The sequence below is a fragment of the Amblyomma americanum genome, chromosome 9 (assembly GCF_052857255.1).
Source record: "Amblyomma americanum isolate KBUSLIRL-KWMA chromosome 9, ASM5285725v1, whole genome shotgun sequence".
In the NCBI taxonomy this organism is placed as follows: domain Eukaryota; kingdom Metazoa; phylum Arthropoda; class Arachnida; order Ixodida; family Ixodidae; genus Amblyomma; species Amblyomma americanum.
Window position 1 is genome coordinate 79,176,399 of NC_135505.1, and position 21,319 is coordinate 79,197,717.

Here is a 21,319-nt window from a genome sequence, read left to right on the forward strand (position 1 = left end):
TCCTGCAGCATTTGAACATTATCGAGGTGTTTTTTTAAATCAGGGATTTTCAAACGTGGCTCAGGACTGTTTAAGGACGTTGTAGCTACTGCGCGACGTTGCTGCCTACGATCCGCCTCCGTGACCCCTGGTGTACACCTCCTGGACTCCGGATGTCCACTGTGTCTTCGTACACGATGCTCGTATCGCAACACTGCTGTGCAGGCAACAATCTCGGGGGACGACTAGTCGCGGACCGTCCACTCCGCGGGCGGAGGGCACACAGCGATTGCGCCCGTCTCCTTGCTGGTGCGTACAATCCTGGGCAGGAAGAACCTCGCCCTTGGGGGCGGGGGAGGTGGCACACAGTGCACTCGCACACACTGGAGGAGGTCTTCGGGGTAGCCGTAGCGTAGGGGGTCATCGTAGTAGTCGGGCGGGGCTCCGTCCTCTGACAGCTTGCCACTGCGCGGGTCACCGACGGCGACGCGACCTGATGGCGTCGCTGTCGACCTCAGCCGGAGGAAGCGCGTCGTCCCGGCCGCGAGGCGGCGGGACAGCTCCGACATCGCGGCCGGCAGTTGGCGGAACGGGGGCACCTCTCGGAGGAACAGGTGTCCCAGTACACCGTGCTCGAGGTTCGCACAAATCTGCCGTGGGAAGCGTCCGCCGGTCGCGCTGTGGCCCCTGCGGGGGAGAAAAGCAGGCAAGCAACAGGCGTCACTCCCATCACAGGGAAGGGTGTGCAGTGAGGCTGGTGGATAAGAATTTTTCGCGATTTCATGTCACTATATCCCCTCTTTTATTGCTTCTAGAGACCTGACCCCATAAAAATGTTTCTGTATATAGTCATTTTTTGGCATCACCTTCAGGCGTAAACATTCTGCTCATTTTTCTCTTGTTTTTTCTGTATTCGTTTAACGACGTATAGATGTCCAATATAAGCGATTCTCGATGTAAGCCACTCAGTCTGCATTTCCATTTAGTGTGTGATTTCTGAGCTTAATGTCTTGTGCTCATGAATGGGAGCAAGAAGGGGCAGACCCTTTGTCAGGCGTTTATTTATCTGCCTTTTGGTCTGCCCCCGAGACATCTGTAACTGCGTTGGCTAAATAAAATACTTTGGCTATAGACTGTGCTGGCCATAACCGTATGCCATACAAGTGTTTGGTAAAGTCAGTATTGCCATTAAAAGCAAATCATCATCATTATTTAACAGTTCCTAAGAGAAGAACTTAGTGATACATGCAAATTGGCTCCTGCAGTCCGTATTCAGCACAATAAGCCTTTCCGTCGGGTGACGAGGAGTGAAGTGGAGAGGGAGTGTGCGCAAGTGCGACTGCGATCCAAGAAAAGGAACACATCTATCATTGGAATGTGCTACTGGATCTCTGTTATAAAGCTGCCTTCTCGCACGAATAAGAATTGGTTCATCCTCATGGCGTGCATAGCAGGCAAGTTGGCGGCACCAGGGATAAAAGGGTGCACACGAAGTGTGATCAAAGAAGCCAGATTTAGTTCTGAAGAATGCAAAAAAGCGGTTGCTAGAAATCCCTATCTGCTTTTTGTGCATAAAGCTTGTGAAAATTAAAAAAATTTATTTGATATTGCGACGAACACGTCGCTTTCCACCATTTCTTCATCCAAACAAAAAAAATGCACCACTAGATTTGTCGTTTGTTGCTGTGCTCCTAATAGAAGATAACTTTGTGAACAAGCTATGCCGTTTTCGAAATGTTTTAGTTTTTTTTAACCAAAAAGCGAACGTAATAGAACTCTAGCAAAATGGTGGTTTGAGCTAGTTGGTACATATTCACAATTTCACCAGCGCTGCGACTAGGAACAAGAACAGAGAAGGAAGACAAGGACAAGCGCTTGTCCTTGTCTTCCTTCTCTGTTCTTGTTCCTAGTCGCAGCGCTGGTGAAATTGTGAATAGAACTCGCTTTAAATCATGGCAGCCTTAGTCGCTCAACGAAATAGTAAAGTTTGTGTTGTATTTTGTTCATGAACACAAGGTGTTCTTTTGCTGCTCAAGGAGCATACATGGCGATTGTTGCATTCAGGGCCTTGACTGCAAAAAAAGCACACCCATGATGCCAATTGTTTGCCTAAACGCGTCTCTCACCCACGTCGCACAAGCGAACAGGAGGATAGTTACTGCAGGCGCCCACAAAACTTTTTGGAATGTCGAAATCACAAAATGTCTCAAATTTCTCGCTACGTAGAAGCAGAACCAGACATTAAGAATTGCATAGTGTTGTTTGCGGAGGAATGTACGGAGTTCATCCGTCAGTTCGTGGATGCATGCTGAAACCGCTCGGAAATTGTTTTTTGTTTGTAATTTTCGTGTTCTGAAAACTTTTGTGTGCACCTGTACAGGAATCCCGGAGAACGACGACGCGTTTGACACGCCTGATGAGCTTCACCGGCGCTAATCCAATATCGGAAAAGAAATTTCGGGTCGGTTGTGCGTCGAACTCATGCAGTGTGCGGTTCGTGTGACTCAGCTGGAGAGTGGCTAGCGGCGAAGTCACCAGAGGGGCTTTGTCTGCGATTGGCAACTGGATTCCCCTCTTGCCACTGCTTTCGTCACCGCTGACGTCGCGGCGAAATGAAATGGAAAATGAAATTGATCTTTCAAAATTGTCGTCCAAGCTTGCCATATTGTATGCATCAGTTATGAACGCTTCTACACTCACCTGCGGAGTATAAACTTGATGTTTCATACTGACTCCTAAAACAACGTCAGTAAGATTTCTCAGTTACTAAAATGGCACTGGGAGAAGAATCATAAGCTTCATGCTCAGAGAGAACATAAGCACCGTGGGGATCGCAGAACGAACATCATGTAGACGACAATCTGGATCTACAGGAAACAAAGAAGTCGGTACGGTCAAGATCTCCTACGCGAAGAGGAGGAAGCAGGTGTCAGAGATGCTAATCGGGTCTGTCAGAGGTGCTTATCGGGTATGAGCTCATAAGCGGAGAAGCTCACCAAGGTCGACAACATTAAAGAGAGATGAGATAATCAAAGGAAGACGAAAGGAAGACACTTTCTCTGAAAGTGTGCCGGTGCTTTGAGTTTGTGTTTAATGCTCTCGAAATAATAGATTACATCGAGAAATGCACATCACAACTCCCCTGAAAGTCAACTTGCAACTGTAGACTCTTCTGAGCAAACGCTTGCTTACCCTTCACGTACCATCAGTGTGAGGTTTCAATATAGAAATTGCTTCCACAGCAGAGGTCGGACACAACCAACCCTGCTTTCCCACTCAAGGGCGCGATAGGTACTATGCTTCCAAAGCTCTCCGCTGCCTTTATTTTTAGTCAAGTCGATGCAAATGCTCCCTTAGAGCGACAGTGCAAGAACAAAACATAACAAACCAAGCGCAATATTAGGGCCAACACTACTACCCGACAGCCTGAAGACACAGTTGCAGCTGTGAAAACAGAGTACAACAGCTCTCACAATGGGACGCATGAAAAAGCTAAGGAACAAAAGTGAGGACGATACGCTTCTGCGCTGGCTGTGCTGCACAGACTATCATGCATTCATTGTATTTTTTTCTATCTTGCCTCTCTTATATTACTAAGGCAGGCTGTCTACCCTCTGCTTTCTTCACAGCATACGTTCCCTTACGCATTTATCGCTTCCCTACTGAAACGTTCCATATGAGCCACTGTTATGAAATTATGGAAATTTGAGAGCCCATATGACACAGAAAAATGTATGGCGATCTATATGTTTGCTATATGGTATGTATATGCTCTCCATAAACTTAAAATGCTTTCACATAGTGTGTATGACACGAAATAGCGTCTGTAGGCTGCTATATGAGTTATCTCTATAGCGTGTACGACTCCATATGTTCCATACGTACTCCATATGATCCACATCAAAAAGATATGAAATTATGGGAGTCGTCATAAGAAAAGTGCCAGTAAGGCTGGCCAACAGGCTGTTAAATAAGAATCACCTACCGTTCTACTTCGGGCGCACTATGTATCAATATGCACCAGTAAAACTCACTATAAAAGCTCGCATTGTCGAGCAATATCACTGCTTTATAAACATAAGAACATAACAACGCCGACACTAAGGCCGTCCATCGCGAAGGAACTGCGGTGTGCACAGATTCGTTATGTTGTTGTGCGTTAAATGTTTAACTCAACGGCGGGGAATAATCAGAAATGGTAAATTTGCCAACAGTCCGACGAAATGTCCTCGCTGTGGGCTGACGTCATCACGGACATTTCAGATCCATAAAGAGGGTAGTTTTGAAGGCTTTCGGTCGCTTATATCCGTCGATCTAGTTTCAAGGCGTCGTCATGGCTCTCGTCTTGAGCACCGTTTTATGGTTCTCCCAGTAACGAAAGGTTCTCTGTAGTCCTAATGCGGGCACATATGCGACACAATACTACACACGCAGTTGACAGTGCGTTCTGCCAGGAATTCTGCTGGATGCTCTTGGGAACAACTTTGACCATGACACAGAGGAAAGTTAGAGGCATTTCAAAACTGCGGAGGGCATTCGGAATCACGAAATGGCCATGGGCGTGCGAAGAGTTTGCACATCTCGTGTTCATGTATTTCCATTCATGGCGCAAATAAAAATTTATGACTCCTACGTCAGCACCTTAATAAGCGGGTATGCAGTGCGACTTGCTTTTGTTGCGGAAAACTAAGACTGACTCTCCGGTTAAGTGGTGTGTCGCAATAATTTAAAATATATATCGACTTTAGTCGGATACAACACAACAACAAAGTGGCTTTTCCCCGTTAAAGCAGCCCCTTTATTCCAATGACGTAGGCTGATTGCCATGAACGTGCTGGAGTAACAATGCAGGGAGTGGCAGAGGAAAAGGTAAATCCTTTCCCTCCAATGTCTGGGATAGTCTCCTCCCTTCATTGCCACGGCACTCCCTGCATTGTCACGCTAGCAGAGTAATGAGAATCGGCTAACTCCATTGGCTGGAAGGGGGTCCTTTGACGGAGGAAAGCAGCTTCGTCCTTGAGTTATATCCGACTATATACTAGGTCTAAGCGTGAAGTCTTTTGCAGTACTCGAATAGCACATTCTAAGACTGGTCATATACACGGCCTTTCCTCAAGAACCTCGCACAAGCACCTTCCTGGAGGGAAGGATTTTCTCTTGGAAACCAAAGCTGAAGAAGCATCATATGCTCAGTGAATAAATGCATTATGCATGCGAGGCTGCGCCGAAGTCATCGCCACTGCAATCCTCTCATACCAAGGACCATCAAATATAACCTGTCATCACCACTGCATGTTTTCATTGTAACAGAATGGCTGGGTCTCCAAACCTCTATCCTCATCTCGGAAACGTTCAAGATAGGCGGAGAAGATGAAAAAGGCTAAAAACGCGGCCGCCCCGTTCCAGAGAAAATTAGTTTGCGAAAGAGCCGCAGTGATTATATCTTCTTTCAAGTAAAAGAAATGCATGCTGCCCATGAATTTTTATTTCAAATTTAATGCACTTTTATTGCAGTGATTTTCTAAAGACAAGAATTCTATTCAGACTAACCATCATGACTTTCCTGTCTTTACTTTCTTTGAGGAACAATCAAAAAAAGGGAATACTTCGTTTTCTCAAGCGCCCAACATTCCTAAATTTTAAAAGGCAATTTTTAAGTTTCAGCCTATCTTCCTGCGCAGGAATACAGCGCCATCCGTCATAGTGGAGACGAGTATGAGACTTTTTGAAGGTTACTTTGAAGAACGGTCTTGATGAGTTTGTAAAATGAAAGCTACATGTACCTTGTCCTCAAAGCACAGTCAGTGAAGAAGAAATTGGCGATTTGGTATTTGTCCTCCCACGTGTCTTTTAGATAACTTTCTGGCAGCGATAATTTCTTTCAAAGCCTATATATGTGTTTCTTTGTCCAATAGACCCAGTTGATAGCCAGCGCTTGTTCATGTTGAACTTTCGTCTTTCGTCCCGCCTTTCGTGCATAGTGAGCAAAATTGAAAGCACGGTGTCAACTATACCATTCTGATTTTGTACTCAGATTTCAGTTAAAAATATATAGAAAGATATTTGAAACGTGTTGTGAGCTCTTTCTCTCAGAGGCTGCGACGAGCAATCTATTTTAGCGTCATTCATTATTTTGAGTGACACTTGGTGCTTGTGTAGTTTGTTCCGTACACTTTTTAAGCGGTATGACCTAGTCACAACTTACCACAGAGACACCAAAAAGCGGACGACACGCACCAACGCTGTTTCCAGCTTACTTGTTCTCGCAAAAGAACCCACATATAATATGAAAAAATACTTCGTTTTTATTTTTCATTCTTATTTTCAGTTTATATTTTTTGGCGTTACTTTCCTTCTCGAAAGAAAACATGTGACAGCAATCTGTCTGGCTGGGAAATTTAATTTAGGCGAAAGATGACTGACGCCAACCAAGTTAATTTTGCAGAAAGAAACACGATGTTTCGGGACCGTTTCCAGGCGTAGCTTGGCTTTTTAAGCCCTCGTGTGGAAGACATCCGGGTCACTGGGCCACAAACCATGGATGTAAGAAAACGGAAATGTTAGCCATGGCATGTCAGCTTGATTCACTTTATGGCAGAAATGTCTTTAGGAATTGGAGCTCGCCCGAATACACGTCAACTGGGGGTAAAGTTGTAAGCATCCTTGTTGTGTGTGCTGTCTTTTTCGCGTTCCAGTGCACGTCTCTTGCTGTGTAAAGAGCCCTAATTGTTACCTATTAAAGCCCCTGGGCGGAATATTAGAGACTTGTGAGCCCTCACCCCCAGCCCTCAGGCCACGAGACAACGGTGGCAACCCCCGGTCTTACGTGCGGTGCGGCAAGTGTCAGTCGTCCCTGATGGTGACTCCTAGGAAGGACCTCGTCTCGGGCGTGCCGGGACTCGGGTCGGCCGATCGGAACACCGGCGACGACCCCGTTGTCAGTGGCCGCGTTGTGGACACCACCGCCTGAAGGCTGGCCCGCCGCACGGTCACCGACAGAGCGCGACGCCGCGTCGGCCGCCGCAACTCGCCGTCCAAGTCGTCATCCTCCTGCGTCCCGAGACAGACAATTTATTAGTTAACGTCATGCGGCACACTAGAAATCAAAACACGAAACCGGGCGAGGACCCGCCGCAGTTAAAGACAAAGGCTCTTCATGCATAGGGCTAGTGATGTAACGCCGCCATAGCATAGACAGTCTCAAGGGTCGTTGAGTAGCGTCCTTGTTGTGGGCAAACGCTTCAAGACTACGGCCCTATTAGGCGCCGCACCATTACATTGAGGCTAGGTGGGATGCCGCAGCTGAGAACTCGTCGCTTTGAAAATTTTCAATTAACAGGGCGCTACTGACAGCCTACGGGCAGACTAGAGAAACTTTACAAGAGATTCTCGACATCTACAACCTTGTTTTTTTTCATTTTTTGGCATCAACGCAAATCTCCGAAGAAGCGCGGTTTGGGATTTTGACTGCATCAAAACGCGCCTGATGCGGTGGTCTGGAGTCGAGCACGTGACCTTATGTATTGCAGCTGGGCGTCAAAAAGGCAAAGTAATCGTGACGGATAGCTTGTCTGGGTTTGACTAGGCTTAGAAGTGGCATCGGGGCATTAGATAAACTTGCTGTCATTGCGTGGTTCTCAAAGAAAGCCACCAAAATAATGTAGCACAAAGATTTTTTGTCAGAACCAATAGAACAGCCCGAGTTGTACAGAGGCACTGTCCTAGAAGTTCTGAGTCTGTTTGTACAGCACCGATGTTAATTACCACAACAACCGCGTTTCATCGGAAAGCTTTACAACTACGCCTTTCGTTACCTGATTATAAGCTAAAAACGTAAAGGCGCGGTATGAAAAATGATTTAGTTACAACTAACGCATAATATAAATGCGAGAACGTTGTGGTGTGTTTTAAATCACCTGAATTTTCCACCACTTCAGCCATATTGCTTGCAGAATGCTGGGTTGAATTGACAAAGAAAGGTGCACTATATCTCATTAAAGATATAACAACGAAGTATTGAACTTTGCTAACATAAGCGCTGATTTTCCCTTAAGTAACCCAATACAGTGACCTCCCACGGGAGCAGCTGACATGCTTGTAAGCTGACAATGGCCAGCTACTTGAAAACACAGAACATGACAACCTCAGTTCAAGCTCAGGAACTGCACTGGTGAGAATATGAACATCCGTCAAGAGGCTCGGCGAATTAGGACTGAAAAAAATAAAAGATCCGTCATGTGATAAGTATGGTTTGGTTTGGTTTATAGGGGTCTAACGTCCCAAAGCAACTCAGGCTATGAGAGACGCCGTAGTGAAGGGCTCCGGAAATTTCGACCACCTGGGGTTCTTTAACGTGCACCGACATCGCACAGTACACGGGCCTCTAGAATTTCGCCTCCATCGAAATTCGACCGCCGCGGCCGGGATCGAACCCGCGTCTTTCGGGCCGGCAGCCGAGCGCCATAGCCACTCAGCCACCGCGGCGGCTAAATCATGTGATAAGTAAATGTGAGCAAAGTACATAAACATCTCTTCCCAGTGATAGGATAATAAGAGAAACCTTTCTGGCAATAAGAAAGTATTTGCTGTGCACTCTAACCAAACTGAGCGCATTCGCCCTGTCGAAGTGAAATCTAATTTCATTCGTCCATTAATTTCTTCGATACTATCCTATTCAGTCAATCTGGAATGTCATCACACTACCTCGACGTCGGTGTCGAGGAGGACGTTGTCGGCGGCCGACTTCCGCCTGCGCAGTCCGATGAGCAGCTCGGAGAACTCCTCCTGGAGCTCGCCCAGTCGGGCTTCGAGACGCTCGCGCTCATCTTCTCCCTGTGTGGCAGCGACCGGAGAGTACGTGCGTTCCTGCTCCCCTATTAGGAGTTCCGGTTCCGGCGAGTCCGGTGGCTCCCCGAAAGGTGTGACCACCGCGACCAGGTCGCCGTCGCCGTCTGTTGGCGTGGCCAGCTGACGCAGGCGCAGCTCATCCAAGGCATGGCGCACCCGGTGCAGTTCGTCCTGGACACTCTGGAGCTTTTGCTGCAGCTGTGGATGCACAGAGAACGGGAGGAGGGAAGGAGACGTGCTTTAGGTCAGAAACGAAGTCCTCGTCACCAAAATAGCCAGTTCGTCTTCTTGGTGGTATTTAATTGTGGCAGCACGCGAAAAGACGATGACATCAGACCTGGGAAAGAGTGAATGGCTGAACATGCAAACCTAATATTTATGACTACTGTCATTTCTAGCATAAAAGGTTATTTTGCTTAATCCTAAGTTCATCGGTGCCCTGGGCCATAGATCTCGCGCTGCGATTTTACGCCACCCTGCAAGCATGCAACTCGTGTACACCCGACTTCTGTCCTTCGGTCTGCAGGACGAAAACTGCATCTAATGCTGTTTCGTCGAACGGAACGGCAGCGAGTCGCGGCTTTCAAGTACTTATTCGAGTTCTTAGACAAGACCGGGCTGGCATCTGCGTTTTAAGCCAACTCATTACACAACATTCCCTATCACATACCTCCCTAAAGTTGGCGTCATTTACTCCAGCATGACCTACTACTGTGTTGAAGTGGCTGTGTTACAAAGCGTTCACTTTTTGTTCTTAAAAAAGAGTGTCGTTATCTAAGCCCATCATTCGTGAGACCGGTTAAACACAAAGCGTGTTGCTTTGTTTCCTCTTTTTCTTATGTGCCTAGGCTACCAAGCTATGCTCGCCGAGAACAGCCACCTTCTTAAACATCGCAAGATGTTGGTCATAAAAATGTGCCTAAACCAATGCCGTGAACTCGTGAGGCAACATTTGTGTTTCAGTGTCCAAGGAATGTCGTGCACGTAAAAGGACCGTGAGCGGTGTACATTAATCAGGAGCTCTCAACTATGGCAGTCCTTTCCCCCTGTTTGCGGTCCCTCCTCCGGCCCTTCATTCGAGGTAGAGTTCAGGTGTGCAGAGAAAGCACGTGCGACACATACAGCGCCATTCCTTTCCACATAAACAATATGTATTCGCAACTGAACAAAAAGAAGAAGAGTGTGAGCGGAACTCTGAGACCTCGCTGATTCCGCGCGAAAAGCTCCACAGAACTGTTACATTCTGTAATTTGTAAACCTAAGACAACACGCATCCCAGCTCTCCGCGGGTTGGCAAAATTGTAAACAGGATACTTCGGAGTTTTCTGTCCCTCTGCGTCCACAGCGTCATTATGCCTGGTCGCAAATTTATAAATCAGCGCATTGTTGCTAAAATAAATAAGCCCTAATGTATATCGACACTCAAACAAAAACATGAATTTTTGGACATATGTCAATACGAACTTGTGCAATAATGCACATTATACGGCAGTGCAGAAAGCCGTTCGAAAGCTTATGTTCCTGCAATATTAACGCTTAAGTTTGTCATCGTTCCGTACGGCAGCAATAAGTGGCGAGTTGTGTAACCATTCAAACGCATAAGTGCGTGAGGAAAGAATAATACACTCTGAAAACGTTTTTTTTTTTTTCAGTCATTGTGAAGACTCCGTGCGGTCAGCACTGCACGTAGGCTTGAACGGCGTTTATATGAAGCCATGACTGCTGCCAGGGACGCGATGGCCGTTGATATAACCGCGTTCTAAAGCCACCCAACAACGTCATTAAAGAAGGAAAAATGGTTAACGACACCAGGCGAGCAACACCCTAGGCAAAATTACAGTACAGAGCAAACGATGATTCATTCCGAGTACCCCGCCTTGATTGCTCTTGATCTTCCGCATTAGAGTAGAGGTGAGATTGCTGTGTTGTGAGCTTTACAAAAGAACCGTTATTGAAATAGAGTTCAGCGCAGATTGGCATAGCATTAGGCAATGTTTAAGCAACCATTACAGACAAAGACATAATTTTGACACAAGGTGCATGCTTTCCTAGTTCTCATGAGCGTGTCATATGACAGCAAATGATCGGCCATTTTCTAGGCCCCGTGTGTAAAGAATTCTGTCAATTTATTCTGAAATGCAAGTTTGTGCCTTCCATACGTCGATGGTTCCAGTCTTGAGGCAATAATTTCTTTTACTAGTATAGTACTGAAGATTGATTTGTGGCAGTTTGGTTGTTTAGTGGGTGAAGATGAGGCTGCTGCGCCTCAGCTGTCACCGGTGTACCCCTGGAGGCTACGGCAAGGAACTGGGAGTTGTTGGTTTTGCGACACATCAGCAGGAGAATAGATTCGTTTTTATTTTATAGAGCTTAACGCCCCAAAGAGACTCAGGCTATGAGGAACGCCGTAGCGAAGGGCTCTGAAAAATTTCGACCACCTGGGGTTCTTTAACGTGCACTGACATCGCATATACTACAGAGGCCTCCAGCACTTCGCTGGAGGCCCCGCGTCTTTTGGGTCAGCAGCTGAGCGCCATAATCACTGAGCCGCCGCGGCGGCTCAAGCAGGAGAATATTTCGGAGACGAACCACAGAGGAGAGCGCTGGACGTTCATCATGTCGACTTTCTCTGTGTGTGTTTGGTACAGCGCTGGCCATTAACGAGTTAGCCGTAAGAGGGAAAGCACAGGAGTTTAGGATAGCGCTGCAAAATAGATACTCGGCTTTAACTGAGGAAGATGATCTTGATGTTCATTCAATGCACGATAACCTGACATCAATAATTACGGAGTGCGCAGTAGAAGTAGGCGGTAGGACAGTTCGAAAAGATACCGGGAAGCTATCTCAGGTGACGAAAGATCTGATTAAGAAGCGCCAAAACATGAAGGCATCTAACACTACCGATAGAATAGAACTAACGGAGCTATCAAAGTTAATAAATAAGCGCAAGGTAGCCGACATAAGGAAGTTTAATATGGAGAGAATCGAGCATGCTCTAAAGAACGGAGGTAGCCTAAAAACAGTGAAGAGGAAACTAGGCATAGGTAAAAACCAGATGTATGCATTAAGAGACAAGCAGGGCAATGTCATTAGCAATATGGATAAGATAGTTAAAGTAGCCGAAGAGTTCTACACAGACCTGTACAGTAGCCAATGTAATCAGAACGCTAATGAGAAAGACAGCAGTGCACAGCAATGCGTCATCCCGCCAGTAACGAAAGATGAAGTAAAGAAAGCCTTAGAAGCAATGAAAAGGGGAAAAGCAGCTGGGGAGGATCAGGTAACAGCAGATCTGTTGAAGGATGGAGGGGACATCGTGCTAGAAAAACTAGCCACCCTGTATACGCAATGCCTTATGACCTCGACTGTACCAGAAGCTTGGAAGAATGCAAACATTATCTTAATTCATAAGAAGGGAGACGCCAAGGACTTGAAAAATTACAGGCCGATCAGCTTACTATCCGTTGCCTACAAAGTATTTACTAAGGTAATCGCTAATAGAGTCAGGGCAACGTTAGACTTTAATCAACCAAATGATCAGGCAGGCTTTCGTAAAGGATATTCTACAATAGATCATATTCACACCATCAATCAGGTGATAGAGAAATGCGCAGAATATAACCAACCTCTATATATAGCATTCATTGATTACGAGAAAGCATTCGACTCAGTGGAAACCTCAGCAGTCATACAGGCATTGCGTAATCAGAGGGTAGAAGAGCCTTATGTCAAAATACTGGAAGATATATATAGCAACTGCACAGCTACTATAGTCCTCCATAAAGTCAGCAATAAAATCCCAATAAGGAAGGGCGTCAGGCAAGGAGACACGATCTCACCAATGCTGTTCACCGCATGTTTGCAGGAGGTATTTCGAGGCCTGAATTGGGAACAGTTGGGAATAAGAATAAATGGAGAATACCTAAATAATCTGAGATTTGCTGATGACATTGCCTTGCTGAGTCACTCAGGAGGTGAACTGCAAATCATGATCAACGAGTTAGACAGGCAGAGCAGATCGATGGGTCTAAAAATTAACATGCAGAAAACCAAGGTAATGTTCAACAGCCTAGCAAGGGAACAGCAGTTCACAATTGGCAGCGAGAGCCTAGAAATTGTGCCGGAATACGTCTACTTAGGGCAGGTAGTGACAGCTGATCCGGATCATGAGAGGGAGATAACTAGAAGGATAAGAATGGGGTGGAGCGCATATGGCAAATTCTCGCAGATCATGAGTGGCAGTTTACCAATTTCCCTCAAGAGGAAAGTGTACAACAGCATAATCTTACCGGTACTCACCTACGGGGCAGAAACGTGGAGGCTAACGAAAAGTGTTCAGCTTAAGTTAAGGACAACGCAGCGAGCCATGGAAAGAAAAATGATAGGTGTAACGTTAAGAGATCGGAAGCGGGCAGAGTGGGTGAGGGAACAAACACGGGTTAATGACATCCTAGTCGAAATCAAGAGAAAGAAATGGGCTTGGGCAGGGCATGTAATGCGAAGGCAAGATAACCGCTGGTCTTTAAGGGTAACGGAGTGGGTTCCAAGAGAAAGTAAGCGTAGCAGGGGGCGGCAGAAGGTTAGATGGGCGGATGAGATTAAGAAGTTTGCAGGCAAAGGGTGGATGCAGCTGGCAAAGGATAGGGTTAATTGGAGAGACATGGGAGAGGCCTTTGCCCTGCAGTGGGTGTAGTAGGGCTGATGATGATGATGATGATGATGATGGCCATTAAAGTGAAGGAGCCAGGCCTACGCGCAGTAGTAGCGCCTGTCAAAGTAGAGCATCTGCCACCACTTAACCACCGAGCGCTACTAGCCTATGCCTCGCGGCAATTTCTTCACCAGGCTTGGCGCGTAGTCGCAAGAAGACGCTTTAAAACTCCGCTAAAGATTTAGTTCTCAAACGACTGCATGATGGGCCTTTCAATCTAGTAGCAGCCGCAGCAATGAAAAAGCCATCAGCGTCGACGCTCCGATAGAAGGGAGAAAAGAGGAAGTGAATGAAGAAAGAAAGAAAGAAAGAAAGAAAGAAAGAAAGAAAGAAAGAAAGAAAGAAAGAAAGAAAGAAAGAAAGAAAGAAAGAAAGAAAGAGGTACCATAGTGGAGAGCTCCAGATTAACTTCGGCCACCTGGGGATATTTAAGGTGCAGTGATATCTAACAGCGCATGGGCACCTCTGTCAAATTTCGCCTCCATCGAAACGTGGCTGCCGCGGCCGGGTTCGAAAGGGTACTCCTGCTAAGTAGAGGGACTTAACCACTGAGGCTGAGCCGCAGGAACGGGTCCCTGGATATATAGTTGATGCTGAAAGCCATGCTCTTAACGCTGCAGGGAATGGAAGGCAAAGGCCAGAAACGTGTAGCAGTTTGAATGTAGTGATAATGCTATCAGGACGCTGACCATTAGGTACGCTGCGCGACTAGACACTCAGGTATGTTACAACACATCTCTCGCACCATAAAACATTGTTGTAACCGAGGCAAACACAAACAACAATAATCATACACTCATGCAGAGCAGCAGCACTCAAACCGAATGCAGCAATTGGAAAAGCCAAAGGATGTCCACCTGGCCCTTAGGATCCGCTTTAGCACGAGTGTAATCGGTCTGAATTCTTTTCATCGTGTGTTGGGTTCAGGGCCGATATATAAAAGCATTTTAAAATCTGGTAAAGCATTTAGAGTCAAAATAAGATGTCAACAAAAGCGCACCACAGTACAGTTAATAGACCGTGAAGTACAAGAAATAAAATGAAAAACATTAAGAAGTCAAACCAGCACAAGCCTCGTGTTTCCTGAGATTGGCATGTGACGTGGTCTGGCCATGTTGCCGCTCACTAATCCTTAACGATGCTCTGTGTTGATGTTTAAATGCATATCGTGTAGAATGAAAAACATCAGTGACATTGCTTCCACAGTGGACGAAATACGAAGTGCCATCTATTAGGGCTGTGAGAACTAGAGACGCCATGTTGGTTCAGTAGAGAAAACAAAACCTCTGCCCGGCGGTACGCATTCTTGCTTACATTTTTTTCTTATTCTGCGAGAACGTTCTAATAACTTCAAATGCAACCCGAGGTATCATATGTGTAAGCGCGCCGACTCGCTTTCGCTTTCTCCGCTGATTATTCACAACGTAGGTGGCTTCTTTAGAAATTACGATATGGACCAGACTATCTGTTGTCTCTGATTTTAAAAGAAGCTAATTTGGTGCATTTATAACTCTTCAGCAGCGCATGCTCAACCGGGCGCGAGCGTATCGCCACAAATGACAAAACAAATACGGCAATTTTTTTTTTTTTGGACGGCATATGCCAGTGTTGCTCAAGCATGTATAGTTCGGCCGAAAAGAAGCGCTTTCATTAATTTACTTCCAAATAGTGGCAATGTACAATAGTGAGCTCACGCTAAATACATCCATTGATCACGCCGTGACGTATGCTAAATTGTGTTCAAAGAACCACGCAGCGATTACAGCCGAGTTCTCTACGTGTTCAGTTGCTAAGTTTTACCCGTATCGAGTTATTTTTAGGAACGCTAGGAAAGCTTACTTGACTGTGCAGTTGACGCAAGGTGTCAGGCACTGCACTCCGCTACCGTCTTACGTCATGGGCGCTACTGCGTGATTGCGAAGTAATATACGCTATGTATAAAAACTGATGTGCGGATGTTTTATTTCTTCAGGCTTCCTACGAACGACATCCATGCGATGCAAATTTTGTCCAAAAAGTGGAAGCTCTTCCTTTAGTCAAGCGCACTACTCATGACAGGAGGGAAGGTCCCTACGCCATCGTAAGTAGAAAATCTTACAAAACAAACAAACTGCGTATTTCCTTGCAATATTTCAAACAATATATGCCTGCTATTCTCTTGTTAATATCAACTGTTAACAGGGCCATAGCAATTGCAAATGTCTTCCGCCTCGTTTAAAATATGTCGCTAAAGCTAAGGCAGCGAAAATAAACACTTGCATCTACGCCGGGCTCTTAACGATGACGGTGAAAAGCACGGATGTGCATAGCAGATTTGATTACTCCGTTCATAGTAATCTGATACAGCATGTTAATATTGTTCGAGACCCAGGAGTATATATTGACAGTTATGTGAACTTTAAGGCCCATGTTAATTACTTAACACGCTCGAGTTTTCAGACTTTGGGCACAGCCACGCGCTTAGCTAAGCAATTTGAATCCAAAGACTGTTTTCTCAAGCTCCAGAAGTCGTTGTGCCAAAGTTGGAATTCTCAAGCGTTGTATAGAACTCTTGACATCTGTACAGTGCGCAATGATCGAACGCGTCCAAAGGCGGTTGGTCCGTATCTTATATGACCAATATATGGGAGGGGGGGGGGGCGATACAACGATTATAATCGATTACTGTCTACAGTGAATCTTGTTCCACTGTCAAGAAGGCGTAAACTCCGGGATGCTTAATTCTTACAGAAATCCTTGCAAGGATCAATAAACTGCCCTGAACTGTGCTCTGCACTGGCAGTGCCCAGGCAAAATGGAAGAAGCCATCGGGCGTTTCATGCTGACAATCGCAGATGTCTCTCTCCATCATTGCGCATTCAATACATGTTTAATACATCTATATTGTTCAAAAATGCAATTGTGGACACTTTTACCTTCAACACTTTTAATATGCATGATCTGGTGTCCGTGTGCTTATACGACTACATATTCGCCCACACATCGTGCATGCTTGAAATATTGTGACATAACTGAAAGTACAATGGTGCACCACACCCCAAGCAGGAATGCTGTTTACCGCGGAGTGCGCAAAAGTTTCCAGTGCCACAAGACTTGCACAAAGCAATCGCATGTGACAGCAAGAAATTAACGCTCGCTGCCATACCACACAAATTATCGCCCACTTGGAAATAAAACAGCGATGGTTAAGCAAGGTGCTTGAGCAGGTGCATAAATGCGCGCATTATGACAGCGGTAGAAAGCTCGATTTTTCTACGCATTTCCCGGCGCCGATTCTTGCCATCTTTATCGCCACACTTCAAAAGAAGCAGACGACGTGGTAGAAGCATGCTAGAGTTGACTAAACGACAAGGAAAGACGTACATTTGGTAGAAGAAGAGCGGTATAAGCAGAGCACTGGCTGGATGTTCGGGTTTCAAATTCTACTTGCAAGATTCCTGAGAGCTTCACCGATATCAAGAAAGCGCACTCGCAAACGACCATGCAAACGACGTATCCGCTCGACCGAACCAAGATGGCAACAGGAAGCTACGGATGCGGTGTTGCCAGACCTCCAAGCAGTTTCACATATCGTCTATTCCTGCGCTTCACAGTTCCCCTACTTTTGTGAAATGCATGTAATATGAAGAAAGATTTGGATTGTCGTAAATGCTGCGCCTTGACCATCACCATCATCGGCAGGCATATTACATCCACTGCAGAACGAAGGCCCCTCCAATTCCATGTTCTAAAATAACTGACTCCCTCGATGACTGCAGCCACCACACTTCCGCAAACTTTTCCTGTTCTTACATGACGACCAGACTATATAGAGTCACCCACCCGACATCGTCCTTTGCATGCACACAGGCTGCAACCTGTGGACATACATGTCCAGTCCCACATCCGCCCTTCTAATCATGTTACAAAGCTTTTCTTCAACCCCCTGGAATACAACGTGCCCCGACTGCTCCGGTTAGCCCAGAAAAGAGCATTAGTAATGGTCTTGCCCCACTATCCAATCATACCCTCTTTTGTTTCCTGCCGCCTTTCATCGTCCTTCGTCCTGGCAGAAGTGGCTCCTTGCACTCTCCACATCTTCAGTTAGAACTGTTCTCGACACCCTCCTAAGTCACATCGTCCAACGCCAGGTTGAACTGCCGGTCCACCTCCTCTGTACCTGTGAGCCTTTCCTTCAACTACGAAAAATATTTGCTCATAAGTTTTCTTCCTTGAAATGATGCGTAGACTTTAGCACACATAGATCACCACGTGGCATTAACCTATAACAACTAAATAATTTATTATTGAATGTTGTCACTCATGCAACTTCGGTTTCCCTTTCATGAAGCGAACGATGGGTATGCAGTGTTGTTGCTTTTTCGATCACGTGAAACAAGGAAAAGAACGGAAATGTAACTGCTGTTAGCTCTCTAAGCAGGCTGGATTAAGTGTTTTATCGAATTAAAACTACGTATGAGCGACTATATTGCTGCGTTTTTCCTGTGTCATGTCACGTCAACACCAACTACATTTTGAAACAGCATAAAAGAGAAATCCAATTATAGGTGAAGACGCATTTGAATACCACGCATTGACTCATGCATTCTCATGTCTAATGCATCATTTCAAACAAGAAAACGCGTAAAAAAATTAATGTCTGTAGTTCTTTAAGACTTCCCTGAAGTGATGGCCAGAAAATAAGCTCCTCCTCCGCCACACTGCAACATCTTTCTTCTCTCTGAGTCACTCTGCTAGCCTATAAGGAAGCATCGGCTATAAGCTTTCTTCATTATGTGTACTGCCCGCATCCACAGGCTCAGCTCGATTTTGGCTAGGTTATCATTAACTTGTGTGTACGCGGTATGAGAGGAAAGACAGATGATTTTTTTTTTGGCCCACACAACGTGAACAGGGGAGGTTAAAGCCGCAGGGTACTCGCAGCATTTCGACAAGAGTACTCGTCTTCGTCTGGACAAAGCGTGATTCATCATTGGCGGGGTTTAAATATGGCCCTCACTCCGAAGAGAAAGGTCCGGCGAAGGCGAGGAAGGCGTCAAGAGGGAGGGGGTGTTAGTACGGGGAGCATGAATTTCGTCCAGGCATGATGCTTGCTAAGAGGATTAACCTGTTGACCAGCGCCTATATCCTTCCGGAGTTTTGCATTGCAGGCCAAGCGGTTAAATACTCTTGAGCAGCCATCATGTCTGGACAAGATGCAAGCTCCCCATACTAACACCCCCTCTCTCTTGACGCCTTCTCCCCCTCGCCGGACCTTCCTCTTCGGAGTGAAGGCCCTATTTAAACCCCGCCAATGATGAACACTTTGCTCAGATGAAGAGATGGCCTCTTGTCACAACGTTGGCAAGCAGCCTGAGGTTTTACCTTATGATGGTACAGATACGTAGGGACTGAATAAAAATATAACTAAGTGTAGTCACCCGTACTCATAGCAATACAGGGCATAACATCTATCTCACTTACTTTCGCGCTAAAATTGACCAACATCTACGCCTTCGTGCAGATATCTAAAACAGATAAATTTCGGTGCCCTGGTGCCTTATATATGTGCTGCACCAGATATTCAGCTTAAACAGCAGACGTGGGACGTCCTGTAGTTATTGCTGCCGCGGGAACCATCCCGGTGCCATGCATTCAGTGTACAGGCATTCATGCAGTGCAGATTTTCGCTCCGAATTCATGCGTGGACTTCAGTGAAGAAAACCTGGTGCGTAGCTTTAGTCCGACTTGTCGCACCAAATTCATGCGACGAAACCCTGCTGTTCCGCGCTAGCTTGGCCGCTTTTCTTTCGTCACACCAGGCAAACAGGCAATGGTCGTCGAAATACCTTTCGGCCCTGGCCCGCGCGCGACAAGTGACGTCACGACGGTGTGGAATTAAGGCACGTCCAGTGGTCACACTCTCTGCGCCTCGGCTTTGAAAAGCAGAACGTCATCTGCTTCGTAGAAGTGGCGATGTCGCTGCAGGCGCCACGACGCAGTGGCGGCGGATGACGGCACGAACGGAAGGATGGAAAAATAGGAGGAAGAAAAGGAAGGAGCGCAGGCAGCCGTACCGGAATAGGGAAGAGCAGAAAGAAGGAAAGCGGGAATGGGGAAGTACGTGTGACGTGTGGTGTCGGAGAGAAAGAAGAGAGAAAAGGAAGGAAGGAAGAAGAAAGGAGTCTAACTAAGACGTGCATCTACTAGACAAGGAGGCACTACGGCAATGCATAATGAACAGGGTGAAAAGCCATCGCTAGGCATGGCGGGTGACAAAGGAATGTCTTCCGAGCGCCGCTTTCTTTGTCACCGCTCCCGGGGGCAATTCGCTTCGCGCTGCCTAGTAATTACGCGCCCCTTATATCTGAAGTTCGCCAATGGTGAATCAGGTGGTCTGGAATCGGTGGAGAAATTTTCCACCAAGGCACTAAAGTCGAACAGACCTACCCCGGGCAAAGTGGCGAAACGAAGTTTGCGGCGCTGCCTGTCGGAGCACTGCGCGTAACAAGGTGGATGTTTTATTTTATTTTTGTTATTAAGGGGCGGCTTAGACTATTTGCAAAACGAACCCACCGTCATTAGCTGAATTTTTTTCTCATCTGAAAATATCTCCCTCACCGAAACGGAGACAATATTCTAGAAGTTAATAATAGACTATTTCACCAGCAAGGCCGCAGTTGCGTGACATGGTTTAGTGCTTACAAAAAGTTAAAAGGGCCATTAGGCATTGTGAGCACGCAGTCGCAAGTGTGGTGATTTATATGCTGGCGACGGGTCCCTGGCAATCTCTACAAAAGGAAGTTCAGGCATCTTTTAACTTTTCTGTAATTTTTTTTGTGAGTTAAAGGCGGAAAAATTTTTGAGATGGGGTTTTAAAAGAACGCTGAGAACAAACTGAAGTCTTCCTATATCGATTTCTACCTATATCGAAGTCTACATATAATGAGGTTTCTTTCACTGAAAACAGAGCTTTCATTTGCTAGGAAAGGCACAAAAACATGAAATACTGTTACCATCGCAAGCGGCGGGTTTCACAAGCAACCTGCACTGACGTCAACCTTTTTGTGACACGCATTTCTAAGGTTACACCACACCTCCATCCAGTGCAAAACAGCGATCACGGAGTCCATACTAGCCTTAACATTATCATTACGCCGCAAGTTCGAGTCAAGTGCAGAGAAAAATGTTCAGTTTTCAACACCTAATTTCTCAGCAATTAATGATTACGTCTTCTGTTGCCGAGTGCACGTGAACAAAGCCGTAGGAAGCGCAACAATAAAATTTTATGAAGAGCAAAAATTTGTTGGAAATATTCTCAGAGCTCCATTAACGTCGACTTCATGGAGTACAAAGCGCACCCAGCAATATTGATCAGAACATCCCAAAACCAGATATCTTACGTCGGCGTCGCAAAAAAAATTAACTGTGCGCGCCCCCACGATACCATCTTCAACCAATGCCGTAGTATGCTTTCTATCTTCTTTTTTGCTGTGGGCGAACTTTTTTCAGAAGATAACACAAAGTGACGCATTTGAAATAAATGACCTTCCTAACGTACCCCGCGGCGAGTATTCTGAACGGTCATACCACGGCCAGCCCGACGCCGAAGGCCCATTAGAGTGCTACCCGCCACTGAGGTGAACGCAGAACGTCCAATTACGGAATGGATTTGGAGCCAGCGTTTTGTGTCGATTGGGCGACCAACCAACCAATCGGCGAATGCACTTTCATTGGGCCGCTAAGGGCTACTGTGCAGAATCCACTTGACTCAGAGTAGAAAAATATCTCAGCCAATCGATT

The 21,319-nt window shown here is 46.1% G+C and overlaps 1 protein-coding gene across 2 annotated transcripts in view; it reads right to left on the minus strand.

Annotated features, from left to right (window-relative positions):
* Window positions 1–536: 536 nt before the first annotated feature.
* LOC144105456 (putative diacylglycerol O-acyltransferase Mb3761c) overlaps window positions 537–21,319 on the minus strand; it is a 322,783-nt gene continuing 302,000 nt past the window's right edge. For both annotated transcript variants that reach the window (XM_077638579.1, XM_077638580.1), the window contains 3 exons: window positions 8,683–9,024; window positions 6,806–7,029; window positions 537–666 (listed from right to left, as the gene is read on the minus strand). In XM_077638579.1, the coding sequence (XP_077494705.1) occupies window positions 6,823–7,029; window positions 8,683–9,024 (549 nt within the window). In that variant the 3' untranslated portion in view covers window positions 537–666; window positions 6,806–6,822. The remainder of the gene's footprint in view (window positions 667–6,805; window positions 7,030–8,682; window positions 9,025–21,319) is intronic.